Here is a 27947-nt window from a genome sequence, read left to right as displayed (position 1 = left end):
CTACTCTAGACTTTACATGCTTCAAAATTATTGCAATCGCTATAATTTTGCCTGCTTGTTGTTATCTTTGGTTAGTGACATAACTGTGTTTATCCCCTCTTAGTGATCACGTGACAACTGTAATTATCCACTCATAGTGATCACATGCCACTTACTGTCAATGTTTACCCATGATGATCATATAACCACTGATTATTTACCGACATTTATATTATATAAAAGATAATGACAACAAAAATATTGTAAAATTAATGCATCATAAAATATATCAACAAAAACAAATAATATGGTATGTGAACAATATTTCCAAGTTTTAAGAAAGTAAAGTTGCAAATCATTTACAATAGCATATGAAACAAAAGCTTAAAGAACTTATAGATAATACGATCTAGCAAATAATTCAATTTGAGTGTTCGATAAAATAAAACTATACTGAATTAAATATATTAGTATCTATGAATCCCAAAGTGTAACTTGATCAGTATTCCGATAAGCAGCTCATTTGAGAAGTGGCGGTATGCCTAATCGCAGAATGAAAACATTGCCATGAAATAATGATTTAAAACTAATGAATACATACATAATAATATGATGAGTCAATAAAATGAAACAGAAAAAATAATGAATGAAAGACAATTCTCAGACTATAGTGAAGGTAAACATTGCATATTCTGTTAGACTTCCACCCTAACTTTCACCGGTTCAACACCAGAACCCTAGCGGGTTAGCTTTTGCTGCTTTAGATATTTATAGACCAATTCTGCTTATCAATATATTGAAAGGAGTTGCATCTCCAAGCATTAGGTTTTAATGCTTGCAAAGAATTATAACGTAAATGTTAAAAATCTAACATCCCTGAATGAAGGTATGGTTATATGTTTTGCATTGATATGAATCTGAGCTGAGTAGGGGATGACCCACCTCTCCCCTCGAAAGGGAGAAACATGATCTTGATAAACCGCGTTAAGATTCAGTAACTGGTGAATTCTCATAATGCTCCTCAGAGCCATTTAGCCTTAGAGATGATGCAACGTGAGTTTCCGACGTCTCCACTTGTATGTTTAATTCTGTCCTTGAAGAGGTAGAACTTGAGCTACCGCCGGCTAACTTACCCTCGCCGGGTTCACTTTTCTCACGAGGCTCAACGGAAGGAGGAGATTTGTCTGACCCATTGTTTTTATCCCTTACAACACTGTTGGGCTGCATGCCTTGAGAGACTGGAGGTTGGGAAAGCCTGACACTTGCTGTGTTAGAGGTAACACTCGAGGGACTAGAGGCAGCTTGATAGTAGCTAGCTGTAACTTTTCCTTCCCCTAATGAGAGCACAAGCTTATCTGTAAGACAAATGTAATTTTCAGCTTCCTTCCGATGTAGACCAATGGGAAAGAGATTCGAAGGTGTATATTAAAATATGAATGAATGGTTTTTAACTAAAATCCCAAGCTGTTTATTAAAATGAAAATATTAATAGTCTTGACGCTATAATGTTCGTCATAAGTCGTCTTTCATTGCTGCTAAAAGCCGTAAATCTAGGGAATAACAATAAAGTTAATATACTAACATTCTAAAAGTAAATCGCTGATTGTTATAAAAACTAGGCAGATCCCTGATGACAACTACATTAGAACATTATTATAGTGACCTAACAACCTCCTTTTTACCTTTAGTGCCCTCAGCACAGAATCTTCACTACGCAGCTTTTTGCATGCACGCGGAAGGAGGTTCAGACAAACAAAAATAGAGACTATTAACCTACCAGTCTTAATGACCAAAGCTAGATTTCTCAAAAGCTACATGAGTGAAGCTCATTCACCAGAATTGTTAAGATAGCGTTAATGTTTTGACTATTCTATTAAGGCAAAGCGGTTTGGTGAACCAAATTAGAAGATATATCTCAATTAAATCTGTTACAAATAATAACTCACCATTTACAAAACGCGGCTTATCTGCTGATGTAAAAAGAGGTAGGTTGATATACATGTACCTTTAGTTTTCACTTTTCGCAGGCAGTGCAGACCTTCAACTACGATAAGTGAGAGATCACTATCGCTCATCGTAGTTATTTACAATAGACTGTGAACCCGCTGTCACTATCATATCAATGAATGATAGTTTGTTTAAAATAAGTCTATTGTTTTCCTATGGCTGAAAAATATGGCTACTGAATTGATAGCAACCAATAAATTTTCAGCGAGTTAACTGGTATGGTTGTTATACTTCTACAATATTTCAAGTTTAATTGAGTATCTATATCAAAATATTTTAAGAGAAACAACTAAAAGTTTTGGAAAGCAGTTTAATAAATGCTGGTTGACTCAATCAAAATGCTTTTTCATTCCAGCAGGTGGAGATGGTGCTTGCGCGAACAGTAACAGTAACTGAATACAACGAATTACTGAAAAAATGGCCGCATGCATTTTTATGATGGCATTCAGATGTACTCAAAAAATCTAAAGTTCAGGATATGGGAAATGTCTAACAATGTGATACGAACCATCATTTGGCCTGCTGCCAGCTGCCTCAAATACATTATGCTCCTTGTTTGCGGGCTGGACATGAATAAAGCGTTTTTCGCTATCGTTAGGAAGAAATGACACACTCTCGCCTGCCTCATCACCCGCTCCACCTTTTTCCAGTTGAATCACCTCAGCTCCCTCGTTCTTGAGAGAGTTGCGACTGAACAATACAATACAGACGATGATGAACATGACTGCTGCCGACTTCTGATGATGCAGTCATGCCCCACATTGTAATGCGCTGTTTCATGGAACTCAACCTACTCTAATAATTATGTCAGTTCTCAAGCCAGGAGGGTTATGCTTCACCCACTAAGTGCTGCATGATAAGAAACTTTGATGACATAAACAAAAACCAATACGTTGTTGTTGCGAACAGCTTTAAGGTTATGATGTGGTGCCCTCCAATTTTACTGACCTAATATCAATGACCAATTGTAATACATGTATTTAGAAATATTTTTCTCCCAAACAAATTTTTCAAAGCAACTCCAACACAAACATGCTTGTTACTTAAAACTACCACAACAAATATCCAAGATTTATTTTCACATTGCTCTAGATAATTTGGGCAACTGCATCGCCATTACAAAGTTTTCAACTAAAAAAAGGACTGAAGTATGCAGTGATATTAGTTCAAAAGGTGTTATGTTACTATCTTGAAACTTATAGATATGAAAAATAATCATCTTTTTATTAAGCATGATTTTAACTTTTTTTAAATTTACAAAGTTTACTTTGGAGCCTGTTTGTGTCAGAAAGCAAGAAAGGCATGTCAGCAAAACCTGGTATGATACCCGTCACACATTTTATTCAGTTTGAGGAAGAAAACCGTTCTTTACACAACAGTGTCTATCGTTTGATATATAATTTTGTTATATCCTTTTAATTATAATTATTATATTTTTGACAAATATTGTTTGAGTAGCGCTTTATCGGTCTAAAACTGTTCTACAATTAATCAAAGACTACATGAGACTCGCTACCAAGGTTCCACAGGCTACTAAGGTTCCACAGGCTTCTAAAGTTACACAGGCTACTAAGGTTCCACAATAAAATACCTTAACAACCATACATGCAAGTGTACCACTTACCGCTGTCTATGTTGAATGAGAAATACGACGAGAGAGAGAATGATAGAAAAGATGAGTGACGATATAACAGCAATCGCTGCCACCTCAGGATCTGCAAATAGCCAGGACAAGGCTTCAGGGGGTAAATTCTTTTACAAAAACAAATAATTTTTGCCCTGCAACGAATGCCATGATTGGCATTGTAAGGCAAAAATTTCGTATAAAGCGATATAGCAAGTAGACAGACTTGGTAGAGGACAGACTTGGTAGTATTGTAGTTATCTCTTCTGTGTGTCCAAATTTTTCGAAATTGTATTAAAAAACATTAAAGCTGCAACAATTTCAAAGAGAGTACACATTCACTATATGAAACTTTTAACATTTAAAACTTGAAAAATGTTAATTTTCAATTGTAAAAACAAAAATGTTCAAGACATGCTAGCAAAAAGCCATGCTAGCATTGGCCATATAGAATGGAAAGCAGTAAGCAGAAAGAACAGAATGCAGAAAGAAATAAATGTTCTTCTGTTCAATAACAAGATAAAAAGTACGTATTCAATAAACTCAATTTGAACATTAACTTGCACAAAACTTTAGTCAATTTAATCGGAAAATATCGATATTTTTCTGTCGTTTGCGAATTGTTTTTGATGTTTGAAATGGTCTGACTGCCAAGATGTTTCAAGATTAAAATTGACAAACCTTTATCGAAAATGCTAAAAAAATACGTGTGAAATGACATCACTAGTTGCTATCGTTGCTATAATTAATATCAGCTATTGTGCTCAAGTTGCAGCTTTACACGTTTCTATTCTGTTGGTCTCTTTGTAACTATAGACGTCATAATCACACTTTCGCTTGATTTGAGCGCTTAAACCAAGATCAAGGTTTTTTGATGTTTAGCTAGAAACATCCTGGCAGTCAGAAACAAAAACATTCACAAATGATACAAAAATACTGCTGCTTTCAGATAATATCTACTATAATTTTGTGCATCTTTAATTGCTAGCTAAAAGACAAAATAACTAGCCAAAAGGCATGAATATTATCTGTGCTGTCTAATGATAACCGTCTTTATTCTACAGAGGAATACCTAGCCTGTCTTGGCAAACTGTTGTTTTTGCGGAGTTGTCCACCGTCGAGCGGGCGAGCAATAACAGTTTGTCACAAAACGTACTGCACCTGATGCATCAGCTGCACTTATAGGGAGTTGTTCTCTTCCGTCTATGCTGCTTGGTGGCGATGTTATGTCGGTCGCTCCATTGGTAAATATAACAGATTTCGCACAAAAATCATGTAAAAAAATTGAGATAAGAACGTTTAACTAGCGACCCGTCTCTGCAGTAAACTTTAGTAAAATTTGAGAACTTATGCAACAACAGCAACTAAACATGTGGTTATTTGTGCGCTCAGTCAGTTTTATTTCTATTTTTGTATCAGTCAGTTTTATTTGTTCTTATTGACTTTATTTTCAATTTATTTTATTCTTAAGCTCTACTAAAGTTTACAACAGAGACTGGTCTTTGGTTAAACATTGTAATCTTATTTTCTCTACATAAATTTTTGCGTGAAATCTGTTATGGTTACCAATGGAGCGACTGACATAACATCGCAACCAAGCCGCATAGATGGAAGAGAACAACTCCCTATAAGTGCAGCTGATGCATCAGGTGAACTGCGTCTTGTGACAAGCTGTTGTGTTGCTCGCCAGCTCGACGGTGGACAACTCCGCAAAAACAACAGTTTGTCAAGACAGGCTAAGGAATACCGTAATACTCTTCAAACAACGTACATGTAGATCCACACAATGAGTGAGGTAGAGTCAAATTTACCTCCTAGTTTTCTCGACTTGTTCCCTTCTTTGCTTGGAGCAGACTCCCCTCCATCTACAAGTGTCAGTTCTAAAATACACCGCAAATTATCTCACCACAACCACTATTATAGTGGTTGTGGTGAGATAATAGCACTTGGGAATTATCCACTCGTGCAAAATAAAACTAAATGACCGTTTACAATATTCTTTAGGTGAGATCGTTTGATGTTTTGATTTAGAGTAAAATTATTCCAACTATAAATCTACCCGTAGAGTCACCTTAGTACCATTTACTCAAGTGTCAAGGACATCATTATTAAGCCTGAAAGCTGGAGATTTTGCTGAAACAGGAATTTGATTAGCAAAATTGCAAAAAACACTAGAGTATCATGAGAAAATCAACTCCCGCTTTTTAGCGTAATATATGTTATTAATTTAAAACACTTGCACAACCAATAAAACCTTTCCAATTGCAAAAGGATTTCCCTACCTCGACATGTATCGCCGCAGTAGATTATTTGAATGAGCATGCTAAGTTTGCTACAAAGATACGTAGCCTAATATTGGTTATTGTTAATCATTTAATATATGTAATTACATTTTAAAATTTAATTTTCAGTATCATTGATATGAACAACTTGACATTTTCTATAGCTGCCCATTTTATTTCAAATACTGGAGATGTTAATTATATTCATTTCTCCTGTTGATGCCACACATCAATCTAGTGTCTAGTCTAGATTGTCGAGTCTAGACACTGGATCTATTCTAATCTAATGTTTCAGTAGGAGACTGCAGAAATTCATTTTTCAATCCACCAAAATGCAGCAATACGTGATCTTGTGGAATAAGGGCTTCTGCACATGATAGATAGTAACCAATCAGAGCTGATAAAATAAAAACGTAAGCTTATAGTTCTCTTTTATGTAACTAGATTTAAATATATATCGATGAGATATTAACAACAATTACAGTTGACCCTCGCCATACAATTTTAATTCATTTCAGTGTTGGCATCGCAAGGCGAAAATTTTATATAGAGGGGTACAATACCCATAGTATATATCTAATGCAAAAACCAGCTGGTAAAATCATCAAAATTTTATATATTTACTGTACATATTACAATATAGTAATATAATAATATGTTAACCGTAGTAACTATAGTCACCTACTATAAATTTAGTGCCTATTTAGGGTTACGATCTGCAATAAAATGTAACGTTACAACGTACACTGTGAAGTATGTACCGTAGGAAGTTTTTACCTTCGAAGCAGATGTATAACAAACATTAAATTTAACTTAAATAAATTCAGCTTACTAAACGCATACTTTAGATAAGTTTTAGTATATATTTTTAACTATTTTAGTTGACTTCAAATTTTTCATCAACCAATTTTATCACCTGTTTCCAGTTTCATTTTTCCAGTAACCAATAACGAACAACTCTGAATCGAGCATCGTATCTCTTTCATGTGTTGTAGGAAGGATTTCGGCGAATTGCATATTGGCATATTCGTTATTCCAACGTATTCAGCACACAATTGCCAAATTTGAATTTCGAGCTTTTTGTTGATATCGTATCGCAAAAAATATCTCATATAGAGAGAACGAAAACAACACCGTGTTCTACATCATAAGGTGAAAAAATTGTATAACACGGTCACCTAACTCGAGATCACACTGTATAATAAAAGAACAGAGGAAAGGATTTAGGCAGACAGAAAGTGAAAGGAAATAACAAAACCGATGCTGAAGTGATGACAAGCACAATTAGAAGCATAGCGGTGGCATTATAAAACCAAAACCAACAACAAATGAACTTCCCAAGGAGCTGTAGCTACCGTACTAACAGCTGTAGCAACCGTCCTAACAGCTGTAGCAACTGTACTAACAGCTGTAGCAACCATACTAACAGTGAGTCTTTAGGAAAGCCTGGTTAAGAATTGGAAGAAAGTTTCACCATGCAACAGGAAACTAAAGCAGGACTGGGAGTAAAACGACCGTACCAGACACTGCCATTTCTGAGAGCAAAGGTTGAGATGTGGATGAGGTAGTCATGTCTCCAGATTTACTGGCTGATTGCTTAAACGCTGTTGTCAACCTAGACATGGCCTTGTAAGTGACCAAAGAGGGAGGCGATGGGACCTCACTGATGAGACCATTTGGAGTTTTCAGCTCTGCAACTAAAGCCGTTGTTCTTATGTCCTCTGCTGGTGATAAGCGACTCACGGAATTCCGTAGCAAAGCAGCATCAATGGTGCGAAATGGAGAAGTGACATTCTGAAACACTTCGGCAGACTGTTTTTCTCGCTGAGCCATTGAAGACAAAAGGCCGGTAGCGGTAGAGGATTTAGATGGGCCAAGTGTGCTATCAGTTCCAGATTCAGTGGTAGTAATTGGAGCTGGTTTAACTGGAAGTCTTGTAGTTGCATTCTGACCAATAGCAGCCCTCGAAATATTCCTTTGGCCAATGGATACGCTTGCATTAGTTAAGATAATGGTAAAAGCCGAAGTATTATTTAGGTCAATGGTAGAGCTAGGCGTAGCGAAGGCAGTTGTAGAAAGATTAGGGGAGATGGTAGAAAAAACCAAACCCACTGTTGAGGCATTAACACTAGTAGATCTATGACCTGTTAAGAGACAAACAAAATGCTACATAAAACAAGCAAAAAGAATTGAACACGAAGCAAACCGATGCGTGATGATGGCTCAATGCATAGCAGAATATATTTAGAGAGAGATAAATAAAGAGTGATTACAGAATGAGAGAAAAACACTAGTCACACTTAAACCTGATATAAATCTCAATATAAAATCATAAAAAAGTATTCTCTGATGACCATAATATTCCAAGAAAAGACGATTACCAAAGAGTTCATTAAAAATAACATATTTATCTTTTTCTGTCAAAATGCGAAAGCTAAGCCGAAATCTCAAGTAGTATATAAATTTTAATATTTCGGTTGCTACAGAAGCCAAAATATGCATGTTTTTAACAGCTCTGATTAGTTCATACCTACCTCAGCAATTGGAAAAGAGCCCTTCTTACACAAAATGGTATATTGCAGTATTCAAATGGGTTGCAGAAGCAACACCTACCTTCTGCTACAGAATCTCAGATATACTCTGTTACTACTATACACAGCAGATTAATATAATTTCAATGAGATGAGAGACTACGTAGCTTTATAATATTTACGAAATTTTTAATGAATATGTACAATTCACAATAAATATACGTGCTGGTTACTGACTTGTTTTGTATTTTTATCTCCGGATACCTTGCTACCATCGCTCATAAAAGCTACACAAAAAATACTTGTTACAAGCATCAATATTATGTTATATGAACGAGGCTACAAGGTTTATAGTAAAATATTTTGCATTGTAATATGTCATCTGTTACATAGAGGCGAGCTATAAATGTTAAAAATATTTAACCAATTTGTTGCTTGTCGTCTTAAAATTATCGTTTCAACTTGGATTTTTCAAGTAATCCTTCGTTTTTTCGTGACATCATTTTATCGTTGTCGGCCATCTTTATAAACAATTTTATCATTAAAAACATCAAGCTTTTGCAATGAATTTTTGAAAACGATGCTTTGGTCTGCAATTTTTTTATTATAGTATCAAAACCACACCAAAAAGTACTAGTAAATAAAAAAAAACGATCGTTTTCTACAAATAGTGGCTTTTTCGTGAAAGCATGTGCAAATGACCTGATGACGTACAAAAAACCATGGATTGTTGGTTATAGAAGCAAAGTTTGTTTAATTACAAATAGGGATTTTGTGAATAGTTTTATAAAAGAAAACTTAATGAAGCTGTCTTCTTTCCTCTTGTAAAGCTGCTAGAACTGAACATATAACAAGAAACAAGAGCTCTACAGTGAAAAGCAAAGCAGAATATACCTATCTGGGTGCAAAGTGCATTTGTCGTAGAGACAGTTGGTGGACTCGTAAGAAGGGTGACCAACTCTGGTATAGGGTAAAGCAAAGCATGGTCAAATATATCACTGTAGGATTTGAAGGTATTAGATACTCAAATATGTGATAAGATTGTACTAATCCTTATGAGTAAGCATGGAACTCCTACTCATAAACAATGCCGTTTGCCTCCACTATACAGCATAGTCATTATCCTTTGCATGATCTGTTATTGCGCTACCAATACTAACAACCTAGCAAAACTTTTGTTTTGACAGGTTGCAAATCCCATATACCCTAGGACACTTTTATTTCGCTAGTATTTAGTTTCGTGAGCAGTACACAGAGTAAAACTTCACTGCAACTTAATTTCGCGGCTCTGATGAGTACGAAAATATAGTGTTGTAAAAATAAATGCGGTGGAACAAACAGATTAGATTCCTCAGGTCCAGTTCGCTAGTAAGAAAAAATTTTCAATTTGGGACTAGTTTGTATTTGGAACCACAAATAGAAATGTGTGGCGAGATCGATAATTCAATTTGATCGCTTGCTGCCATTTGTTTCTTGGACTATCAATGGCGTCTAGGTCCCTCTATATGACCATTTTTTTATTGTGGATACCAACGAACGAAGCTATTAAATTTGGTGTTTTCGCTCATTCGTTATGATAGTTTAGTTTCGCTCATGAAATTTTCGCAAGAGGACGACTCCGTGAATACGCGAAAGTTAGATGACGCGAATACATAAGTGTCCTAGGGTAGTCATTGGAACGAAGGGGAAACAACTCCAGATCGCTTCACTTTATTATACTCGAGATGATTACAGCAGCCATATTTCTGATGTCAGAAACAATGACGCTGCATACAAGGCCTCCTTGGGAAACTATTGAAAAGGATGGAGCTTTTGTGGTGTGTGCCTAATTTGAATCATCTTTTTCCAACAGCATAAAATTAACAAATTGAAAATTGGTGATCCTCCAATAGTCACACCGAGTGAGTTTTATCAATGACGATTATGTTTTCTCTATTGCGAGGCATTGAGATAATCTCATGGGTATACATACGCCTCACCCACTCCCATGCAATATTAAGCATTGAATACAGAAACAGGCAGAGTAGGCAAAAAGAAACAGATGGCAGGTTTTATTTGTGATTCACTCAAAGAAATTGTTCAAGTACTTGCCAGACGCTGTCACATAGGTGCATTTTCTTATGCATAGGCAAATGGATAAAGACACAACTACCCCATCTGCTAAGCCTAATAAGGTCTAATATTTGCTGACTTGCTCTAGCACTGCTGAATCTCTAGACACGAGTTGCTACAGTAGAAAATGATACATTTCTTTGCAAAGTTATTATGAGACAACGAAATATGATTAGGCATGTATAACAGTGACAAAAAAATTCCTCCTGTGTTATTTCATTGCCTTAGCTGTTATGTGATTGCTAGTATCAATTTGGTCAATAGCTTTACCATTTCAGTTTATGGTTTATTAATTAGCTCTATGGTTTATTAATTTGCTCTATGGTTTATTAATTAGCTCTATGGTTTATTAATTTGCTATATAGTTTTGAATGCAATGAATAGTACAAATAAAAAAGATGAACCATTTTCATACAGTTGTTGAAGATATGCTGCAAGATTACTACGCGCACAGAGGGTGAGGTATACAAACTGAACATTTGAGAGACGATGTCTCCCAAATGCCTTATAAGTCGCACATTAAAGGCGCTTTTTGAACATGCTTTGGTAATTTTCTCAATTGCAAAACCTAACTTAAAATAATGATGTCACCTATTGCAGTAGAACACAAACTGTGGTGTATACATGTATATAAGATAATAACAGCAGTTATTCACATGCAGAACTTAATAGTGGCATCGTGTCAGAATTACTTCATTAGTCATTCAAACTGAGACATGCCCACAGGCACTGGCTGAACATTTTACAAAACCACAGTAATCTGGTCCACATAAACGTGAACATCAGCCAGCACATGTCAGCAGATGTCAAATCAAGCGGTTCTCCTCCACCAGCTCTGATGGATCTGCTAACTAACAATCAAAGAACATTCAGAAACATTTTGTAGAACCGATAAGATAACACAATTACAGCTGGGCCTGACCATCTCATGGCCAGAGGTCGCATTCCAAGGGCACTGCTCACACATGGGCATCACCAATCTAATCAGCTGAGCTAACACCAAGAGGAATATAAGATCGCAGCCTTCCAGTCAACTAGTAGATGGCTACTAAATATAGCTAGGCTAGTACAGAAGCTGATGCATTTATGGAGGTGATGAAACGTCTAAACGTGTCAAACTAACACGATTCATTAACCAATGATATAAATTAGCTCCTACTTCTTAAGCGAAGCTGATACTAATGACTTCTTCTGACCGTTAGCGAGCTTTCATAGCTTTTCTAGTAACATTCAATATTACACGCGGGTTATTGCTAACACTAACCAGTAACAAGTTATGTTTGAGACATCTTACATCATTTGTAAATATCAGGGTCTGAGTTGGCCCTTCATACCATGATGAGTATGCCTTTAGCAGTGCCAAATACTAGATACAAAGTACTTCCAGTGGTTAGATCTTGGACTCTAAACAACTCATGTTGTGGCCTCGCTTAGTCAGCAAATTCCACCTGTGCAGTGGAAGTCTTCTCTCCTGTCCATGTACACAACCTTGAACAATTCTAAATTCCACCAATTTGATTGAACGAAAAGCAGTACTGGCTGGTTGCCACAGGTTGAAGTAGTGCGTCCAGAACTATGCTTATGTAACAAATAAAATTGGGAATAGTTCCCTATGGATTTGAGAGGCGCCATACGAGAAAGTATTTATATTTTATAATTTACCAACAATGAGTTGAATAACAAGTGAAATATACGACTTTTAGAATGTAGCTGGTTATAATGATAGAACGAAATGTTAAACTCATGGGGAGCCTAGAAAGCTGTTGAAATACTAGTCTATTTTCTTTGATAAGTCTATGATTTTAAGAATTAAAATATTTCATACAGTAGATGTATTATTAGGCGTCTTTCGAAACCCTGATGTCATGCATTGAGAGACAAGTCCTTCACTTGCACTGACTGCCACCGTATGATCACTCAAAAGAGTTGACAATAAAAATATAAAAAAAGAAGTTGAGTGCTAAGCCATAGAGAGTTTAAGTAAGGGGAAAAAACGTGCCCAAAATGCTATGGTTCTTAGGTAATTATTCCAGTAGTCTCACACATCTACAGACAACTCTGAAATTTAGCGCTAATGCAAACAAGCTAAACAACTCAACCAGCAAGTCATAACGAGCTGCTATAAAGAAATCAATTGAATAGCCTTGGTTCTTTTTATGCTGTATTTTTATGCAATCACGTCTCATACAGGTCCTATACTCTGCTGCAATGTATGGTGCCATTCAAACATGGAATGATGCCAACCAAGTTAACCAGGCAACAGCACTGAGGAATAATATAACTTGGCAAACAAGACGCTCGATTAGATACATTGGCATTTATCCCAATCACCCCTTTGTCTATTACGCATTAACTGCCTATCACTATTTCCCGAGCTCCGCTTCTTGTACGATCTTCACAGAAAAGTTCAAGCCTGTAATCTGCAAGCAAATCTAGCACTCACCTTCGCATACTGTCGTGATGTGGGTCTTCGGTACTTCTCTGAAAAATACATAATTATATGTGAATTCTCCGTAAATCAAATGCAGTATAGATGGAGACATACAGAAGAGTATTAGATGGTCTTTCTACAAGGATGCTAGATTAGAATCAACAAAGGAAATGATATGATAAATTATGCCAACAGCCGAAAAGCACTGGTGAGCTGACTTGTTGTACAAGACTTGTTTGTAGGTCTAATGGAAAGGACTGAAAAGTCAGAGTCCCCAACTCTTCCGGTTAAAGATGTACTTACACACAATTTTAGAAGATTCCATCAGAAAGTATCGGTATTTTTTATCAGTTACGATTGTTTCTGATGTTTGAGGTGATCTGACTGCCAGGGTGTTTCAAGATGAAAATCGACAAAACTTGATTGTGGTTAAAACGCTCAGAAAAAAAATACATACTAAAATGAGTTGCTCAACTGCCAGTCTCTCGTTATTGATATTGGCTAGTGAGTTAAAGTTGCAGTGTTAGTCGTTTCTATTCAGTCTCTTTGCAACTATAGACGTCATAATCGCACTTTTGCATGAATCATAGCCTTAGATTTTAATCTTGAAACATCCTGGCAGTCAAATCACCTCAAACATCAAAAACAATTGCAATGATAGAAAAATACTGACACTTTCTGATAAAACCTGCTAAAATTTTGTGTAAATTTGTCTTTCTGAGCTAATGCTTGTTAGAGATCAACAACCAGGATGTGAGCTTGTTGAAGACTTTAAAGGTGGACCCAAAGTCAGCGGTGTCAGTTACAGCAAAGCTAGTCAGATCAGTATAGCCTCTACCCGCTGATCACTGGGTTTTCATTAAGCAATGGTATTGAAACTGAGGGACATTATAAGTTTAGGATCAAAGCATGTTACAGAGTCAAGGATGTGTTGTAGAGCTCATCCTGTTTGAGAAAAAAACTCATAGACTATTAACAGCGTGAATCATTCATTATGCCATTTTCGTCACTTTGGTAAACCGCAGTTAGGTAATATACTAGGGGAGACAACTTCACACAATTCTCACCACTTTAGATTAGATGAGTGAAGATTACAGAGGACTAGTGAAAACATAGTTGCTGTTCACCGCGTTAGCAAAGATTGATAAAGATAGGGTTGATCCATTTGTTATGATACATTTATAACAATCGACCCAAAGGCCCGTGCACACTATCGCTCAAATCAAAGAATATTTGTGCGATGGACCCAAGCGATGGGCTGCTATGATGTCATGTTGCTAGCAACGATGCTATGGACTTTCAACATGTTGAGCTTTGACACCGATGATCGCAACTATCAGCATCTTGATTGGCTGTTCATTGACCGCATCGGATCCAATTTCAACAGTTGTGAAGACCGATGTCAATTCATATTTGCAAGCATGGCAAAAAACTACGCTCATGATGAATTAAATAATCAGATAATTAAAAGATAACAAAAGGGCCTGTGATAATTATTACTAATTCAATTTCGTAATTTTTAATTGGTTGTTGGCTAGTGGTCACCTTCACCTTATAGTGTGTACGCTGTATCATTGGTGATGACGTCAAAACAGCTCATCGTTGCAGTTCATCGCACAGCCAAACGTTGATTTGAGCAATAGTGTGCATGGGCCTATATCACGAAAATGTTGCTCATGAAAACAAATCGCCTTTTATTACTTCCAAGATAGTCTAGGCAATACAAAGTCGACAATATGGTGACAAAAAAATGTAAGCAACAAAAGATTTTCATATATATGATAAAAATATAAACAAACAAAATAAAAGCAGAAAATTTTAGAATTCTGCAGTTCATACTATCAACTTTGACTACAGAGTGATTATTTTGGAGCTCATCAATTCGGAGAATGAGACCTTACAACCCCTATGAAATACTATGGACCAACAGATACATTGTAAATACCACAATATTACAATTTAGCATGTTTAGCAAGTGGACAGTTGCTAATACAGTGCTACGAATGCTACATGACCAATGCAGTTTCTTAACCCATTCCATTTTACAAACCTAGACGTACTGACTCAATTTGTTTTACAAAATACTGTCAGACCAAACCATCTCATAGATGTACACTGATACACGCCCGGTATACGACTCCGTGTATAGATTCACCCGACTCTAGCAAATCGATAGCTAATTATTCAGCTTGAACTTTAAGCTTTCGTAATTTTTAAATTTTTATGATCAAAACACTCCGTGTGAATTTTGTTATGTGAAATCCGCAAGAGTTTTTGATTCTGCTTCAACCAATTAAAAACGTTCAAGCAAAGTTTTTGATCAACCAACCCTTGCGCAACTATCATTTTTAAAGGCACTTTTGGACTTGAAACTTTCGCAGTAGGCCTACGTATTAGGTCTAGAAACAATTTTTTAAATAGCTTAGAAATAGCCCAAGTCAACACTTTTATTTTGTACAAACTTACAAAGAGCCTCTCCACTCTAAGTTCCAACGAATACAAAAGTGCATTGATCACACAACTTCTACAATCCTACTTCAAACTCCATGAGGTACTTCGTAGAAAAATGTCCTATGTAGCGCAAAATAATAAAGCTATTATGATGAAATGGTTTCAGTACTCGCTATGATGTACGTGGCTCACATGAGAGGTCAGAAAACATGTATAACATTAATTTTTTGTTCTTATAGCCAATAATCTTCTGCATTTTAGGGGTGATTTATAAGTCATTTCTCTAAACCAGTTTTTCTTATTATTATGAATTGGAAGAATTCAGTAAAGCTAGCTATTTTCTGTGATTTCGTGCTGTATAAGATGCAATTTTCAGTTTAAAGAAATACCAATTTCTCCTCAAATTAAAAAAGACTATATATGGCAATGTCGACTTTTTGAAATTTGAAAAAAAATTAATCCTGACTCTGTAGAGTTGAGAACCTTAAAGAGAGTTATAGAAAGTGCGTCGGGCAGCCTTTAAAATAGAATAGGTCCATGATATAAAGACCTACAGCGTAAGTCTCATCCTTTCAATCTCTAGTATTATGTTTATGACTTACATCAGATTTGCGATGCACTTAGGAACATGTTTACTATCAAAAACAGATTTGTTGACGTAATGAAGAACTATGGGGCACACATGTGACTGCAGCGTGGCACCGGCAATTCAAATCAACGCCCTGACTCATCAAGGCTTGTATTACAATTCTATAGTTAATAAACAGCCAAAGTCCATTGACTAGACATGTGATGAGAGTCTACACTAGTCTATGCTTGGTGTCAAGAGTCGGCTCTGGATGACCGGTTTTACTCAGCTGTCGCTGTGAAGACCTGATTTAAACAGCTCTTATAGATGAACTCACGCAAAATTTTAGTAAATTTCTTGAGAAAATATCGGTATTTTTCTATCATTTGCCTTTTTATGCTTGAGACGATCACACTTCCAGAATGTTTCAAGATTAAAATTTAGAAAACATGACCGCGGTTGAAACACTCGGAACAAGCGAAAGTGATATTATGATGTCTATAGTTGCGAAGAGAGTGGCAGAATAGAAACGACCAACGACTGCAACTTGAATGCAATGGCCAATATCAACTATAACGACTAGTGATGTCATTTTTGCACGAATTCTTCTTCTGAACATTTTAAACGTGATCAAGTTTTGTTGATTTTAATCTTAAAACATCCTGGCAGTCAGATCACCTCTAACATAAAAAACAAAGGAAAATACCGATAATTTGGATGAAATCTACTTAAGTTTTGTGTAAGCTCATCTTCAATGCCTGAAAACATGGTCACATAAGTTGCAACATGAAGGGATGAGTAGCAAGTAAAACCGTACCAAACAACAACGAAGATTTCCCCTTGTGGCCATTAGCTTGGGCAAACACAATATTAATAGTGAAAAAGCTCACAATGATTCCCATATGAAGCGATAGGACTACAAGCAGATGTGCCCTGAGAGTTGCATATACATGTATAACAACTGGGTATATATAACCCACCTTCAAGGTCATAGCAGTCAATTCAAAGAGCCTGATGAGAAGTGATGAGAATTCGATGAGAAGTGATGCATGTTAACATGAGTTCAACTGAAACCCGACAGCCCTATAACCACCCTTAACACGCCTATAACAAGGGTAACAATAATAACCCTGACAGCCCTATAACCACCCTTAACACGCCTATAACAAGGGTAACAATAATAACCCTGACAGCCCTGTAACCACCCTTAACACGCCTATAACAAGGGTAACAATAATACCCTGATAGCCCTATAACCACCCTTAACCCGCCTATAACAAGGGTAACAATAATACCCTGACAGCCCTATAACCACCCTTAACACGCCTATAACAAGGGTAACAATAATACCTAAACGTTTTGGTTGAGAAGAATTGATGCCTTACAAATATAAAAATGGCTGGCAATCTGAAGTGAACATATATTATTTGTCATCCAACCCTTGAAAGACGTTTTCCATAGAAGTTGATTTCCTTAAAGGAAGAAGTCACAATGGTATTTCCATGCAGTCAAAAAAGCCTGCATGTAACAAAATTTCTCAAATCCGAAAATCATGTCATTGCAAAAACATGTTCACTTCAGATGGTAAACATTGTCGTTGTTGTGCTGACATTCATTTTTCAGAGTATTTATCAATATAGATTGCTGACTTGTTTTAAATTACAGTCAAATGAAAATATAATAATGATGTTAAACTGATGGCTATTACAACAGACAGCAAACCATACATCGCAGATAGCAGTTAAAACAGATGAAAAATCCTAAACTCATTACAACTCTTTAAAACAGAGAATGTTTTTGTCAAAGAACAAATATTTTAGTGATAACTGCCTAGTCACTGGAGAGTGTATATGGTACTATGTTAAAGATGGTATTAAAGTGAGAAAAGTTATAAAAGTCTGTGCTCAACGCTTCTTCTCAGCCATAAATAGGAAAAGTCAACAATACTCGAAAACGGGAAATCTAAAATATCACTGGATTTTCGTGCTTGCAATACTGATTCTTCGATTTCTGAAAGAAAAACTACGAAAACTTGACTTTTAAAAAGATAGCTTTTATGATGTTTATTCTTCAAAGGATGAATGCTTTGACAAATCTTTCACTGAATGATAACGCTAGTATTTCAAGTTATCCACACTTTGTTCTAGATAGCATATTGTAACTAATAGAGTGATCAGTTTGATATTTAACTGTCTTTAACCCATTCGAAGCCATTAAAACCATCCTTCGAATGGCCAATCCTCATATAAAATATGTAAGACCTTATCATCACTTCACCTTCCCAAATGAATAAACAGAGTAACATGCATTAATCTTCATTGCAAGGATGAGTGTCGGAGCTAGAAAGTTTAGCTACTATAGCAGAACTACCCGACGGATGAGTGTGACTGACATGTTAATCGCCTACTGCAGTCAACCCATCAATCAATGTCAAAGTAACAGTGCATGACGGCACTGACAGAAATCATTTTCTTTGTTCATATTATCAGTGTACATCTGCATCAAGTGAGTGTTAATTTGGAAGGATTGACAGCCAACACCTAATCTAGAATGAGTTACTTGAAGCTAGAACTTTGCAAGCTTGCACGGCTGATCTCTGTCTCAGTTACTAGGTTGCAAACTGATGACTTTAGTCTTCAATCATGATGGATGAAAGCTGTTACATTGTTACATTGCAGCAGTAGACCTACCTAGTTATATCACAGTATCACATCTACCATGTGATGATACAGTAGCAGACCTACCATGTAATACTGTAATACATAGTAAGTTTACCTTGTAACACCATAGTAGCAAACCTACCATGTGATGATGCAGTAGTAGCCTTACCTTCTAGTATAACAGTAGCAAATCTACCATGGGATCATACAGTCGAGACCTATCTTGTAGTATAACAGTAGCAAATCTAGCATGGGCTCATACAGTCGAGACCTACCTTGTAGTATAACAGTAGCAAATCTACCATGAGATCATACAGTAGAGACCTACCTTGTAATATTGCAGTAACAGCTGCTAGTAAAGTAGCAAGTCAGGGAGCTGAACACAGCACACCATTCCTCTTTGGTTTCATTCACAATCACCTGGGTTGTTTCATTGTAACAGTTGTTCGCTGTGCGAATGGTGGCACAGTGTGCTGTAGAGGCGCTGTCGAAAAAATCAATAAATTGATGCAACTATTGAAAATATCCGAGTGCAAATAGATGAAAATTGGTCTAAGTATGGTCATTTAGCAAGTCTTGGCATTCATTAAATTGTGTATGTATCTTGAACTGATTCTTCAAATTAAAAACCGTGCCCATGTGCAGATATACAAGTAACAGAAGATTTAACTTACAAATTTGAGAAACTAGAGAATAAACACATAAATGATTGATACATGCTTTCAATCGCATAGACACCATGTATTGTGTTTGTTTAGAATGTTTTTTGCACAGCTTAGGTCTCCTTGGCTAATACTTCTTCATACTTTTTTGTTTTAAAAATGACTGAAAAAGATTCTTTGCGCAACCAACGACAACACAAACGAACCGTTAAAAATAGCCTTTATCTTCCTACCCAATAAACAATGAGCATCGGTAGTATTGAAAAACACTGATTTCGAAACACTGATTATATTACACAAAAAACAGCAGCATATGTGTTTTGTCGGTGTAATTATAACCGCATTAGAAGGCTATGTACATGCCTCTTTCATTTGTCAAACCAGTTTACAAATATGGTACACAGTGATATGACAAGGAAGTAAGTTTTCATAAGAGAACTTTTGTTAATAATTATTCACTCTAGTGCACTAGGCTATGCATGAAGGATTAACACGGTTAGACGAATTTCATGCAGTTGCTAAGTGCAGGGGATAGCGATATATACTAGATAGTCTTCCTAATCATATCTTACAAACACTGCGCAATATGTCACGATACAGTCATTGAACTAATTCCACTTATTCTCATTGATTGTCAACTTTTTTTAAAACGAATCAACCAGAAAACTCCATTTGGACACAAATGAATTAATTATTAATTATGAGCCTAGAATAAACATTAAATATAAATTAAAGAGCCTAGAATATCAAGTAAACATTAAAAAAGATGATTTATGCAAGGTGACTAGTGCAGATACTAGTGCTTCATCTATCTTAGGCCGCCTCAACCACATGAAAAACATATATGGGTACAAACATCCGATAGTGCACCTGCAAGAATAGAGGGCTGATCTCATCCCGAAGGTTTAGCTTTTAGCTTCCCTGAACACTTTTTATCCTATGTATACACAAAAGGTAAAAAGCAGTCAACAACTAAAATTGAAACAGTAGTGCACATTGTTTCTTACATCTGCTTTCACACCTCTATAGAAATGGAAACCCATCTTTCGATAGAAACAATATGCTAGAAAAAGAATTTTCGTTTTAAACTATGCCTGCTTCTGACTTCAAGTTTAAGTAATTAGGTCAGATAATTGGTAATTTTAGGTCAGATAAAGTACCAGCAAATACTAACATAACACAGCATAAAGTACATCGTTAGGGTGCATAAGTAAGGACTGCTAGTTTAAGTCGAAATTTAAAGTCGTGGTGTCAAAGCCAAGCTGTGTTATCATAAACGAAAAAAGCATTCCCAATTTACAGCTCATAGTCAATTTAGCTTTCATTTGTATCACAATGTAGAATAAGTTGATAGCACAAAGGTTAATGGAAAATTAGATTATACAAATTATAAGTTTATACTTACATAAATATATAGTAACATAAAACCGCTACTGCCAAGCTTCGGTAAAGCAAAGCATAGCTCACCGATGAAACCATTCTTGTGCTCTCTGCAAGATAGTACAATAGTTTGCTTATAGATAGTACTAGTCAAGGTGTTTACAGGTTTTGCTACAAAAGTTACACGATTTAAATAATTTTTAGGTCTGATGGGTTGATGCTCGTAATGAAGCTATTTGGTCTTGGTCCATTGTTCAAACAATCTCATCCAGTAGATCTCGTTCAACGAGTAATTATAAAGCAATCGTCTAACTAAATTTAACAAAAATAATGTCGAGACTCAATCGAGTACACAAGAAACGATAACACTAAAATGAGCAACATATCTTATTTAAAGCTGTAACGTTCTAAATATATAATTTAAAACAAGCTACAATGCAAAGATAATAGAAAACAAAATGCAAGTGCAACATCTAACCTGTTTATCTGATTGATTTCATTTCACGTAATAAGGCATCGGCTGCAGGGCAAAGTCCCAACAATTTACCGAACTGATCAGCTGGATCGAACTAACGAGTTTCCCAGGCTTTGTTCCAAAGACGCATGCAAGTGCAATGAACTGCACTAACACCCATAGTAAAAAAGTAATTTGCCAAAAGCAGCTGGCAATATTAAGGGTCAAGGCTGATATTCAAACTCACTGATCTCTTTCAATATTCAATCATCTTTTGAATCAATAGAAGACCAGAGAGCTCGTTGCGAGAAACTGATGGTCTTAGATTTCTAGGACTGTTGTAGAGCTAAACTGATTTATTTTACGAAGTAATATTTCAGCTTTTATGTTATAGTAATTGCTTGTTTACGCAATACTGATTATTTGTAATCTATAGTTTGCTTCAAAACTCTTAGCTAGCAGAATACCGTTTTCGAAAGGGCTTTTCATGTGTTGGAATCATGCAGTTCATCGAAAGTAGGAAGCATGACTGACCTCATCATATTTATTACTGATAAGAATAAGGGATCAATGAACTCAGAGACATAGTAGTCGAATAAAACGAGCTTAGGTATTGTTAAATGACCCTGTTGGCATTGTTAAGCAATTGAACCAGAATTTTAAAGGCCTGTTTTATTTAATACTTGTCTTTTTTACAATAAAGGCGTATTCCATGTATGTATTGAGCTGAAGGAACACATTTAAGGTCGGAAAAACGGTGGCCCAAACTTGATTGGAAAATGTTTTTAATTTAGCAATAGGACCTTACTTATAATAGTTTTTGGAATAAAGTTTTTTATGCACTTTCCCTATTGTCGATTTGTAGGTGAAAAAACGTATTGGTTATTTAAAATTAAAATAAAGTGCTTACACATGTTTGGCCTGCAGACCAGTATTCATAAAAAATATCTTCTGTTAATTGTTAGAACATTTTGAGCTAGTACAGCTTAGAAGCTTAGCGATATGTTTCTATCAAACAAGCATATTGTTAAGAAGAGACGTTTCCAATTACTAATCTATTGACTACAATGTCAAGTATTTTAGAAAAGTTTCTGCTTTGATTGTATTACTGCAGCAGCTGTCCATGTTTTAGCATTTTATTTAGCATTTCAATATTTGGTTTTTAGGCAAATGATAATAGCTTTCGATCTAAGATTTAAAGTAAGTTTCAGGATTTATATATGATTAAATTAAAGTACTTCTACAAACAAGTGTTCAGAATTTCAAACTGTAATGTGAGTTGACTCGACTTTGTCTCATTAATATGATTACATATTTAAGGAAATAGCTTCTAAAGGTAGGTTTTTAGAAAGTAAAACATTGATTCACTTCATACACATTGGACATTCTGTAGTGACTTTTTGAAAAGGTTGTTTTATTTAATAATAGATTAAATAATACATTAACTTTTGTAAACAGCTTTAAAAGAATCTCAATGACTTTGAGTATGTTTTTGGATTGTGTGTTACAGATGTTCAGTCAACTGGCTCAGATTATTATTGTCAGATGCGTTTGATGAAACGATGAAACAGTGCTCTAATAATGTAATTGGATGTTTAGGCTACTAATAGCATAATTCATTCTAATATTGTTTTACTATGATCAAAGAGAGGCACCCAAATTACGAGTTGAATATCGCTTCGTTAATCAGCATTGACTAGTTTCGACCTTTGCCCTTTCTCCGTACGGTCTACACCTTCATGGTCATACCAGAATGCGCCCTATTAGCTTTATCAAATACTGTCTTTAGAAAGAAGCACTCTCGATCCTTCAGAGCAAACATTAAAATCTGTGTCTGACCAACAGTTGCAGTTTAGAAAAGATGAGGGAAGGCATTACATAGTAGATGATTTGAACTGAGCATTTTAACAAATACACATTCACTTCACACTTGGTTCTATGGAATTGCATTAATAATCTGGGGGAAAAACATTGACTTGAAAGCTCATAATAATGGTGAGAGAAAAAAACTGACTTAAACGCTCACCTTCAAAAAATACAAATTTAGAGCAAACTAAAACAAAGCAATGATTAAACTTGTTTGAGGAAGTTCAGTCTCTTAAAATGAAAGCCGTGATTTCATATTTTTCAGATATGGATTAGCTGATTTTAATGTGCCATGTCCCGGACCGTGCAATATTTGTCTGGTGCTAGAATTTCCTTATCTTCAGTATAGATCTTTGGTTTGGAGTTATGGCTCCTCACAATGTGGTTGTGGTAAGTCCAACTGTAATTTTTATTTGTCATTCTCATAAAGAACCCTATCTTATAAGTTATGTATTTCCCTGTTTGAAACCTGTTTTGCGACAAAGTAAATCAATCTTACAGAATTGCCTTCTCACCTTCAGTAGTCTTCTCACAATTCAACCTCACCTTTCACATTCTCATCATTCAATAGTTTCGTTCCGTAAAATGCCAGTGCCATACTGCAACACGCAAGTTTATTTGTTTGTGTGAGATTCCATGCTCTGTCACACCTCTACATACAGATATACAAGGAGTGGGTGAATTCTGTACTCTGTGAGGAAGGTATAGAGATACGCAGCATCGGTCAGCTGTCCACACAGGGTCTCCTCTTACGGCTTTATCAGATACTTACCTTAGAGAAGGTAAGTCTTACTATTCATAGCAAATCTTGAAAGCATCTATAGTTTGAAATGACAGCTTATTTACTTGATTGTATAGCAGTGCTATAGAGATTTAGTGTAATAATAATTCTTTGATTTGGACAATTGGCGATTCAGCATTTTGGTTAAGGAGCGTGTGTGGATCATAGCTAGATTATAGCGATTTAGAAGGTTGACAATACGGTTGTTTGATGGTTTACCAATTTGGATTTTTCGTTTTAGGTTTTAAAATGGTGCATTAGAACATCATCTTTGTTTATTCAGTGAATAGAATCAATCAATAAGCTATCTTTCAATCAATCACTACAGCAACTGTTTATTGTAGAGCTGTAGTTTTAACTAGTCTATACTAAATGTTCATACTCATTTGGTTGACTTACATAGGCACCGTATCTGTTCTACTTTCTCTATTGACAAAACTTTGCTTCAACAAGCAGCTAGCTCTGCCTTACAAGATTTTTCAGCTTATTTAGCGGAACACATGTGCAATAATAACATCACCATGAATGTTATTTTGTTCTTAGTGGGATATTTGTTTGAAGTTGTCTTCTCTTGCTGAATGATTTCTTTAGAGTTGTGTTTTCTTGTAGACTTGTAATTTCAGGCTCAAAAAATATCTTTCTATTAGGCTCCTGTTATTTAGATTTAACAAAAGTTAGTGTGTGTTTTTTGTAAACAGTCATGTGTTTTGCTGTTTACTTTTGGGAATTGTCTTTTCTTTTTTTGTGATTTTAGTTCGTCAATATTTTCAATTTAATTGTGTTGGATGTAAATAAATTTTCTTGAGTTTAACAATTGGGAGATGACTTACAAGAAACATGGAAATCAGTCAAGCAGGCTGAAAAATGACTCTCATTGAATTTGTTGTCCATTTTCGTCTGCCGTTAAAAAGAGATGTCACTTTTTAAGTTGGTTTTTCTTAGCTGGTTCAAGTTTGGGTATTTTTGAATGGGGTTAAGTAGAAAATAGCACTTAAAAGCATTAAATAGACCTTCCAAGTGGTGTGGCTTATGGAGCTTAATGCGAATTGAACACAAAAGCAATAAAAAACTTATTTACGCATTGGTATAACACATTGTGTTGTCTCCAGTGGCTAATGTCATGACGTATATATTGAATGATGCGTTATACCAAAGAATTCAGGAGTTTGGTAAAAAAATATAGTTCGACTGGGCAATGAGGTTTTTTGACTGAGCATCTCTGAAGAGTTGGGCTGAATGATATATTAGCTTCACTCGCTGCTGACAGCATCTTAGAATTTTAGGTATTCAGCGAACTCTCACCTATGGAGAGACAATCAATAGAAGCGTTGTCTCTAAACAGTTTTCTCTCATCTAGTAAACCGATCACATAGACGATAAAGCATAATCTTCTCTTGGTTATGTCTATTCTTTAATCATACATTGGCTAGCATTTGTGAATAAACATTTGCCGCGTTGGTCCACTTGCTGTCGTGTGATTGAATCATTGTCGTACCATCTCCTATTGGTTCAAACTTCATAGCGTTTCGTTTAATACTTTCAAACTTAACTTTTAGCTGTGAAACAAAGTGATGAAAACATGAACCAACAAACAAGTAACGCAGACACCTTTTCAACTCTGCTTGAAGCTCATTCCGGTGTGAATTAATTGCCTTTTTGAATAGAAGAGAAATCTTTTATTGTCACGCGTCTTGCAGTTAGTTTGTTAAAGCCGTGTAATGCCATAAGCCCCAGGAGCTTATAAATGGTAGTCATATTTCATCAAATATGGGCAAAGTCTAGATGAATGGCAGAGCGTTACCAAATCTTATCCTAAGGAGGCATACTGGCTCGGTGTCTGCATAGCTTTAGCTTTCTGGCTCGGTGGTTGCATAGCCTTAGCTTTCTGGCTCAGTGATTGCATAGCCTTAGCTTTCTGGCTGGGTGCCTGCATAGCCTTAGCTTTTTGGCTTGGTGCCTGCATAGCCTTATATTTCTGGCTTGGTGACTGCATAGTCTTAGCTTTCTGGCTAGGTGCCTGCATAGTCTTAGCTTTCTGGCTGGGTGACTGCATAGCCTTAGCTTTCGGTTTCAGTGATTTCGTAGCTTTAGCTTTTTGGCTCAGCGATTAAATAGCCTTAGCTTCACCATTTTACTTTGCAGTACGACTTTGTTTTTAAAAGATTACATCTATTTAAAATTGGTTTGTCTTTATACAGTTATGATTTAGTCAAGCAACAAATCAGTGAATTATTCACTAAAAATGAATTATTTAACTTTTTTAGGACACTTTCGTCTTGGACACAGTTTCGTTAAGAAAATTTTAAACAATCCTTTATTTACTCATCTCGCTAAGTGATAAGAAACATGGGGTGTGAAACAGAGATATTCGCTAATCGATGCAGTTCGAATAATTAACAAGCAAAACATAGTCACTTCTTTTTTGGTGGACATAATGCATTACTTTATGTGATAGGTTGCTTGATAGAGTGGATTATCCATTGATGTTGTTTTCTAAGTTTTCACTTGTATATTTCAAGTCAATGTTCAAAGCAAAGTCAGTTTTAAAAATACGTGATAATAGAAAGATTTGCGATGAAGAAATAATATCATTAAGCACTGTGCAGCATCAACTTTAATGGCAGAAGTCAAGAATTTTGAAAAAAAGCTTCTCCAAGACAAATAAAACCAAACAATGAAAATATTGAAAAGGCATAGAATGATGAGTATACCAATGGTAGGTTAGGAGTTGTGTACCTTACTTTATATGCCACTGACGATAGACTGCGAGTGTCCTCTGTGCAACCATAGCCCTAAGGAGCTGCTTGATGTAACAGCAGAGGATGTTGTTTTCGGCGCATAACTGAGTGTAATCTAATTTGGTAGTAGTGATATGGTCCCTATGATATGGTCTTCCTATTTCACGGATTATTTTTGTCAAACACACATGCAGTTCTGATGAAACTGAGCTACTCTTTTGCCATTGAGGTAATCAAAAAAGCGATAAAATAACTCTTATAGCCTACAAGTATTCGCCTGCTTCGTTTGAGCTTGATGCGCTACCGACTTGACATTGATCTACTCTCTTGCTGTTGAGGTAATAAAAAGAAACCTAAAAATGACTCAAGTTTATTTTACTGTCATGCTACAAGTCGGAGTAATCTGCAGACCTCACAGGCATGACCTTTCATTGTTATCATATTACACTAGTGTTGTTGGAGGGGCTTTAATTCCATGTCAAGTCACTGCAGGTTGTTTACATGACAAGTTCAACTCTTGCTTTTCAAATAGAACCTGTTTGCTCTTTTGTTTAGATAATAACATACAGTAGTTCAGCGTTAGTACAGTCACAGCTTGGACTTTGACTTCTACAGTCAGCACCTTAATCAAGGCACTACCTCACCAAGTTACAGCTCTGTCTTTGGAGCTTTTTCATGTTAAATATTACTATTATCCTGGCAGTCTAATGCGAATATAAAGCCCAAATAATAACTATCTGCACTGTTATTCTATTATTCTAAACTGCTGGAAGGTGCTCGATAACAAATGTTAGACTGTTGGACTCTCTAACAGAGGGTCATGAGTTCGAATCCCATATGCTGTAATCTTTTTTCTAGACTTGATCCATAGAATTAGACGGACGGACACGGCTCTTATTATAGTAAAGATTCATTATTTGTGATTTTTCTTATGAAATTATTTTTGTGTCAGATTTTGAAAGCTTTGAATTTACATATTTAATATTTTTACGCTATGCGTTTTCATCATATACTTTTTAGGCTTGTAAACAATTTCTGATCTATGGAATTTCAAGTGGGTTGGTGGTCAGTTTTATCAAGTGCAATATAGCACACGCTTTTAAAAAATCTTTTTGACCTAGTTCATTCAGAGGTTCAAGGTTAAAGTAGGTTTGGTGTTGGCAACAGATCTTTGGGGATCATCATACAAGATTACTTTAAGATACAAATTATTATTTATTACTTCGCCAAATTGAGACAATGAAAAATGCTTAATTATAATCAATTTGATAATATATATTTGTATATTATATAATATGTATAATATATATTATATAATTAGATTATATTATAATTATATATAATTATATTTGGTATATAAATAATATATACATAGTTATACATAATTATATATATATGTTTAAATTGATAGTTGATTGGAA

At 35.6% G+C, this 27947-nt stretch overlaps 2 protein-coding genes across 3 annotated transcripts in view; one reads left to right on the top strand and one right to left on the bottom strand.

The window, feature by feature from the left end:
• Positions 1–198: 198 nt before the first annotated feature.
• Positions 199–21298, bottom strand: LOC137393517 (uncharacterized). 2 transcript variants are annotated; one of them, XM_068080097.1, is made up of 8 exons: positions 21166–21298; positions 20713–20797; positions 18974–19129; positions 12979–13016; positions 5422–5490; positions 3611–3701; positions 2495–2676; positions 199–1334 (listed from the first exon to the last, which is right to left on the bottom strand). In XM_068080097.1, the coding sequence occupies exons 2-8, from the start codon at positions 20784–20786 to the stop codon at positions 964–966; spliced, it is 981 nt and encodes a 326-aa protein (XP_067936198.1). In that variant the 5' UTR covers positions 20787–20797; positions 21166–21298; the 3' UTR covers positions 199–963. The 2 variants fall into 2 exon arrangements, with proteins under 2 accessions (XP_067936198.1, XP_067936199.1); XM_068080098.1 differs by having other exon boundaries at positions 5422–5475.
• A 2046-nt stretch (positions 21299–23344) lies between these two features.
• LOC137392957 (interaptin-like) overlaps positions 23345–27947 on the top strand; it is a 50198-nt gene continuing 45595 nt past the window's right edge. Inside the window, exons 1-2 of the mRNA XM_068079327.1 lie at positions 23345–23397; positions 23670–23789. Of these exons, the coding sequence (XP_067935428.1) occupies positions 23374–23397; positions 23670–23789 (144 nt within the window). The 5' untranslated portion in view covers positions 23345–23373. The remainder of the gene's footprint in view (positions 23398–23669; positions 23790–27947) is intronic.

This window comes from Watersipora subatra, chromosome 4 (assembly GCF_963576615.1).
Source record: "Watersipora subatra chromosome 4, tzWatSuba1.1, whole genome shotgun sequence".
NCBI lineage: Eukaryota > Metazoa > Bryozoa > Gymnolaemata > Cheilostomatida > Watersiporidae > Watersipora > Watersipora subatra.
The sequence above is the reverse complement of the archived record's forward strand: the minus strand, read 5'-3'. Positions and strand labels throughout refer to the sequence as shown.